Genomic DNA, 7,431 nt, shown 5'->3' with positions numbered 1-7,431 from the left:
AGATTTTCTGTCCTGGACATTGATTACACTCTATGTTAAACCAGCTGCAGTTAAATGTCATATTTCTGAAAGACTTCCACTGCACGGATACAGGTTTCAGTGGTTTTCTTTCCTGCTTCTAAACTCTATAAAGTGAATACTGCTGTTAATGGAATAGTGAAAAAAAAGTATGATTCTTGTAAGCTGACTTCTGAATGCTTGTTTACAGCAAGCATTATGGGGTGTTATGTTCATCATTTACTTTTATGCGCTTTTTCCCCTCTCTTAATAGGTATTATAGCTGCAAATGTCTTTGTATTCTGTCTATGGAGGCTGCCTGGCATGCGACGGATTATGTTTACATACTTCACCTCAGATCCATCCTCCAGTAAGTGAACAGTAACTTGGGTGACTTTTCTACACCGGGAGCTAACAGGACCTCTGATGGTACTGCAGAAGTTTGGGACGGCACGTTGCTTGTTCGTAGCTCCGTCCCTCACAAGCCGTCTCAGTCATGCCCAAACACATCATTCTGCCTAGGCAGGAAGTGGTTTGAGGGGGGAAAAAGGTTCGAAGTAATGGATCTGAGTTTTTAAAACAAACAAAACACCAGTGCTTTTCTGAATGTTGTGATGTCAAAACTGTTGCCTGCTATCCAGCCTTTTACTGCATTCCGTAGGATGCAGGTCCTGCCTCTGTAAAGGCGAAGAGGCGCTTCTCCCAGTGATACCAACCCCTGCCATCACATTAAAAAAGAATAAACGCACCCCCACAAACTGGGGTTTCACTGGGTGCAAAGTGTTTTGAGGAGGTTAACTTAGGAAAGCAAGTTACTGGTATTCAGTGGCAGAACAATTAGTTTTCATTTCTACATTAATGGATTGGAAGGATGAGACAAACCTGCGGTAGGGGACTACTTCCTGCTGTCCTAACTTCTGTTAAAAAAGTGGAAACTCAGCCAGTTGCCCACGCACACTCCAGAGCTAGAGATGGCTGTTAGCCAGGTCGGAGCATCAGTCACTCCCAACACTCCCATTTTAAATAATGTTGACCTTCCGACCTGCTAATTGGCTTTTCTTTGCATTTTCAAGGCTGCTGTTTAGTGAGGAGAGCTTTTTGAGAAGAAAACTACTTTTTCTTTAGGAGTCCATCTCTGTAGCCAAATAATTTTACATAGATGCTCATATAATGAGCATCATATAATGAGATGCTCACCATATACACGTCTAATAAGGTATCTTTTTTCCTTTCCAAAGCACAGGAGTTGTGTTAAAAGATATATGTTTCATATGAAACATACCCCAGTGGGTAATTAAGACCTTCTGAAGTAGCTGTTTGTACAGCTTGTGTATCTCTGGGATGTATGTTCTACCTTTCAAAAGGTATTGCATGGAATTTGAAATGTGTTACACTTCTGGATTTATTATGTAGCCTGTATTTGAGGATTCTAAGTATTATTAGCCCATAGTATGTATTCATAAATCTAGTCTGTGTGACTAGTTGAAGGAAATTAAAACACTGACTGTTTTTTTTTCATCAACTGTTTTTCTCTTTTGTAGGAGCCCTGTGTTCTCCCATGCTGCTCTCTACGTTTAGTCACTTCTCTCTATTCCACATGGCAGCCAATATGTATGTTTTATGGAGTTTTTCCAGCAGCATTGTGTCTCTTCTGGGATGTGAGCAGTTCATTGCAGTGTATCTTTCTGCTGGTAATGTTAAATATATACATTTACCACACTGAGTAATAGTGTTCCTGCAAGTAAAGCGTGTGCATGGTTAATAGTTGTGTGATGATAGATGGCCATTGTTCAGTCCCACACATTGCTCCATACCGACTGTAGTACTTGCATGCTGTCATACGGAATTTTGATGGGCTTAGGATATTTGGCTTCAAAATATCGTGACAATACAAGTGTCTGGTTTTAATTCCCGCTGAGCTACCAAAATAGAATAGCACTTAATACAGACTCATGGGAGTTTCCCGGGAAAAGATGGCAGTTAATCCAAGTTTACAAACAAACAACAGCCAAAAAACCCACACCACCTATGCTGGCTTCCTCAGGGAGATGTTCAGGCAACATTGTTGTGCTCCTCATGCTCGTTTGCATTGCTGGCATCGTTTCCAATAGGCATTTTTCCTTTCTAGGGGTTATCTCCACTTTTGTCAGTTACGTTGCTAAAATGGCCACCGGAAGGTTTGAACCGTCCCTTGGAGCTGTAAGTATCTTGGAATATGGGAGACCTTATAATGATCTCTGAAGCCGTTTTCAAAGCCTGCCGTATTCTTTAACTTGCGTAAAAGCCAAGAATACATTTGGGCTAGTGGAGACTAGGAAAGTTTACCAAAACCAAGTAAGCAGGCAGTGATTCCTGCGTGAGAACTTGACTGTTCTATAAATATGTGAACTCTCTTGCAGCAGCAGCCCAGAACTAATGCCACTTAATGCTAATGGCTGGTAAATGAGTACTTGTAAATGAGTACAAGCAGGACCTCTTGTCTCTGAGCAGATAGTTCAGTTCCGTAACTTACTGCATAAATGTTATTGCATAATTATGTATCACAGTCTTCTCTAATTGAAATAGAATACTTTAGAAGGAGATAATGTAGGCAATCAAAATCAGCGTGTGATACTCACAGAAATCGTAGGGAACAGTGTGCAGAAAGGGCAGCGCTTTTGCCCAAAGTCTCACAGTATGAAAGAGAGGAGGCAGGCCGAGGAGGTGTTAACGGTTGTCTGTTCCTTGCAGGTCTTTTTAGTAGCAGAACATTTTAAATCACTTAACTGTCTGTAAGTTTGAGGTGAACCTAGCCATTTGCCAAGTTCTAAAGGCTTCTTCCCTTACTTTACTAAATCATTTTGATAAAAGCCAAGAGTCAGATTCTGATTTTTCAGCTGGAATGAAAAAAAATCTGTTGAGTGGTCCCAAAGTTAGCAGTTTTGGTACTATTTTCTATATATTGTCCCTTTAGCTTGTGAATAAACTGTATCTGGAGGAAGCTACTTTCCATTAGTCTTACTGATCTGAACTTACTGAAATTGCCACACGCTGTGTTAGTTTACTGTATTTACAGCCTTTCCATTGAGATATTTCATGGATACAAAAGCCCATGGTCAGTTTAGTACAGACTGGGGAATTGCTTGTTTCATTGACAAAAGATTTCTTGTCCCTGTCCATGTGTTATTTTCCTTGTTTTGGTACAAGCGTCAGAATGATTCCCTTCATCCGAGATGTCCGTGTTTGATTAATACATGTTAGATTTAGAGGGTTTACTGGGAAAATGCGCATCAATGTAAATTGTTATCCTAAAAATCAGGAAGGTTATTTTGTAATTATGTAAGACGTCAGGGGGGTATTTTTTTGCCCAGGATTTATCATTTGATTCTGAAATTAAATGGTGTCTTGTTTTATTTTTATTCTGAACTTTGCTGTGGTGCTTTGTACTTTGAGGGTTACCACAGGGCTGCCTTGGAAGATGAAAGCCAGAAGGGGTTCACGTGTAGAAAAATAAATTTTCCCTTGCATAACGCCTCGGCTTACTTTCATGTATTTTAATGTATTTACAGTCAGGAGCTATAATGACGGTCCTTGCAGCCGTGTGTACAAAGATGCCAGAAGCAAAACTAGCCATCATATTCCTTCCAATGTTCACATTTACAGCAGGAAACGTAAGTGCTTTTGAACTTCAAAGATTTTTTTTTACACCTTTCCAGTATCTGAGCATGTCCCCTCTTTGTTTGTGTTTCTAAGCTGTTTTACATTTATTTTGAAAGAGAACACAGGTCGTGGGAGTCCTGGAGACAGATTGTGAGTTGTTGCAGCCCAGCATGATCATTACACAAGCGTGTAGTGAATTTAGAATTATCCTAAATTCCATCTGATACCAAGAGGCGAAAGCAGTTGGGAGGGACTCGGGCTCGCCTGTCTGCGGAAACGTGCATATGCATGTTGTTCTTTCTGATGGGTGGTATTTTTTGTAGCAGTGCTTGTTACAGGCTAATCTAGTACTGACACATTTTTCTTCAAAAAGAGTCTATCAAGATGGGAAAACGAGAATTTCACTTCTCAAGAGAAAGAACATCCCAGCCCTGAAGGAATACCTGCTTCCTCATTTGGATACACTTTTTGATACTGCTAAGAACACTGTTGGGATTAGAAATAACCTACTGAGGCTTTTCATGTGTAGCACTAGGCCTGCTCTTTTGTTGCAGTAAGTGCTTTTAGGCACATCCACTACCCCATTAAAGAAGAGCTTCTCGGGTGTATCTTGACTTGCTTTAAGTTAATAATCTTTGGTCCTCCACTTAGAGTTGTTTTACTCAAAGTGGTTTCTACCTTCCAGCAGAAGAGTCGTTCAGGAGAGTGTGATGATCAGTTTATATCAGATGAGGTGACAGGGATGCTGCCCCAAATGCCATGTGCTAGGGGGTTGTTTTGGGGAGGACAGGTGCACATAAGTCTAAGCTATGTCAGAATCGGTGATTGAGAATGTTGCAGTTCTGTATTTTGTGGTGTCTTTTCTAGCGTGTAATCTTTCAAGTAGCTTCCTTTTGTTTTTCCCCCTGACCTGAGTTTGGAATGCAGGTGTAGCTTTAGAAATGAACATTGGAGGAGACTGAGTATTTGGAAAGGGCACATTCCTACCCTGCATTATTCTGTGGCTGCTCATGTCTGTACTTTGACAGCACAGCACGGTACAGCCAAGGACTGAGTCTGGTTTCATTTTTTCATTTTTACACTGACAGCTTTGATACAAAATTTACAACATTTTTCTGATACCAAATTTCTGTTACGTGCCAGAATATGAAACTTTGTTATCACTGGCCATTGTATGGTGTGACTGATCCTGTCCATTCCTTGTTCTGTTCCTTTCCAGGCTTTAAAAGCCATAATTGCATTTGACACTGCAGGGCTTGCTCTAGGCTGGAGACTTTTTGACCACGCTGCGCATCTTGGGGGAGCTCTCTTTGGAATGTAAGTCTGTATTTACTAACTTCTGTTTGTTTCATATTTAAATTCATCCTGTGTTTTTTTCCTCTTTAATTCCTGTTATCTCTGCAGTGTGGGGTTTTTTTGGAAGGTTGTCTTAGGTAGCATTGAAGACAGCTTACTGTTATCCTTATAGTGGTATAAAATTATGTGGAAAGTACTGCTAACTGAGGCTTAGAATGGAAAGAAATTGAGCCAAACTGCCTTAGAATGATAGATTAGATTTCAGATTGTCCTGTCACCATAACCTGGGCTGTCTCTGTCCTACTCCCCCTAGCATATTGAAGAGAGTCAGAAGACAGAAACGATTCTCACAAAACACAACATGGACAAATTAAAATAACTTTGTAATTAAACAGCTGAGAAAATTCCTTTTTCTGTGTTTTTCCTCTCATTACCAGCTTAGAGAGAGCTATGTAGTTAGCATAAGCTCAGGCCAAATTCCTTTGAGCAGCCTCTGCTGCTGTTTCTCGGTGTTGCTGTGTTGTCTTTGTGTGGAGCCTTCCTAATTGGGAAGAACTACTAGAAACCAGTTTGTAGGAAACAGTTCTGCATTGTTCCAGGTTTGAACTGCATGACCTAATGAGTTTTTCCCTTCTGCCCGATTGCAGTGTTGTCTTAATGTGCACACTTATTGCTAAGAGCATTTTTAAACGTTTTATTAGGAAGTTGAAAAGCGTACCTGATGTTTAACTAGACCAGACAAAGAACAGGTGGAGGACACTTATTTTGGTCTGTGAACTGGTTTGCCTTTGTTTGCTATGATGTCTTGGCTGTGGTGTCAGTAAGTTCTGTGCTGCAGTCTCCTGTTCTCCCTTGCTCTGGCATCACAGATGTGTTTGATGGAGCCTTGCTGATCTGTAACTCCCTTCTGCTGATGTATCTGTATCAGCCTGTTGATTGTAAGAGAGTCACGTATTACTAAAATGAGATAGCAGTTGCAGTAAAAATTGTCTTGACTTGACAAGTATCTTCCACACCTTCATACATTCTATCTGTATGTTCTACTCTGTGACCGTTTTGGTCAATTCATCCTAAAACAGGCCTCTGTTTGGGACATGTGTTGAATGGACAAAGTGTTTTCTGTAGGTTGCCCCACAGACATTTGTCTGCCTCAGAAAGATGTAGTGTAATGGCCAGTTTACTAGCACGGGCTGACAGCTCCTATGGAAGTGCTTTTGTTATTCAGGACTGAGGTGTGAAGTTAGGCCTGGGGGAGAACTTTCAGCCTATTTCCATAGGGTTGCTTCCCCTCCCACCTCTCCACCATAACCTCGCTCGCTTAATCACATACGTCTCTCTTACTGTATAAGCATATGTAGTTCTCTATGAATATAGATTAAACTAGAACACATCAGTAGATTAAATCTTCATTTAGATGTTTAGAGAAGAAACTCACTTTGAATGGAATGTGGCTGCTGGTTATGAGGCAGTTGTATTTATGGATGAGAAAAATACTTTTACTTGGTGTTGTCAGTAAAGATTAGCACAAGCAGCCGTACTAAGTCTCTTAAATGGGAATAGTTTTTTGCATCTTTTTAAAGTAGAAACCACGAGAGCATGAAATCAGATGCTTGAAAACCATTCTCGGGACGGAGACAAGGAAGGACACAAGGAAGTGCCTTACTGGCCGCTGCCACTTTCCAAGAATGTTGTTATTTCTGCCTCAGTTTATCTTGTCTCCCATACTAAACATCTGAGATACTTGATTTTAGTGATCAGCCTGTTTCTCAGATAGAGAGAAAAGCTGCAGTTAGTTTTAACTAGTATTCTCTTTCTCAGGTGGTACGTGACTTACGGCCATGAGCTCATATGGAAGAACAGAGAACCCCTGGTGAAAGCTTGGCATGAAATGAGGACAAAGAACACGGGAAAAGGAGGGGGTGGAAGATCTAACTGATTCTGATCCTAAAGATTCCTTGTGCCCAAGTGGCATATTACTTGAAGATATGGGATTGAATTGGTTTTTAGGGATTTTGCTACTCCACATTAAGCCTCTAAGGAGATGAAGTTTCTTATATAAACTACAGTTACAAAAATGCATATCAATAGAAACTGAACTCTGACAAAGGTGGAACAATAAAGGTTTTTATCTTCTTGCTCTGTGATGTAACAGTCTGCATTACACTTTTTAAAGGAAGAATTATTAAAAAAAAAAAGGTGTCCAATGAAGCAACCAAAAGCTCTGTCCAAAAAAAAAATGCGAAATGGAGTACAACTGGTTAACACTTAGGAAGATAAACATTTCTAAAACTGAGGACGCTATGGATAACGCATCCCCTAATGTCTGCCAAACCACACTAGGTGCTTTCCTAGAAGGCATGCTTTAGACAGATTGGACTCAGCCTAATGTGATGAAGTTCTTTATTGTTGAAAAGATTGGATGAGGTGAGCCAATGATCTCTTCCGAACTTAAACTTGACGTACGTGAAGCAATACTGGATTGTTTGCCAAAGCTTACAT

At 40.4% G+C, this 7,431-nt stretch overlaps 1 protein-coding gene across 1 annotated transcript; it reads left to right on the top strand.

The window, feature by feature from the left end:
• Positions 1-273: 273 nt before the first annotated feature.
• Positions 274-7,076, top strand: PARL (presenilin associated, rhomboid-like). The gene is made up of 6 exons (XM_010150399.1): positions 274-367; positions 1,539-1,688; positions 2,126-2,196; positions 3,546-3,647; positions 4,856-4,953; positions 6,751-7,076. Exons 1-6 carry the CDS (start codon positions 322-324, stop codon positions 6,866-6,868), a joined length of 585 nt encoding a protein of 194 aa, XP_010148701.1. The 5' UTR covers positions 274-321; the 3' UTR covers positions 6,869-7,076.
• Positions 7,077-7,431: the final 355 nt, after the last annotated feature.

The sequence above is a fragment of the Eurypyga helias genome, unplaced genomic scaffold (assembly GCF_000690775.1).
Source record: "Eurypyga helias isolate BGI_N326 unplaced genomic scaffold, ASM69077v1 scaffold49184, whole genome shotgun sequence".
Taxonomy (NCBI): domain Eukaryota; kingdom Metazoa; phylum Chordata; class Aves; order Eurypygiformes; family Eurypygidae; genus Eurypyga; species Eurypyga helias.
Note: the sequence above shows the minus strand (reverse complement) of the source record. Positions and strands in the feature narration are given on the sequence as shown.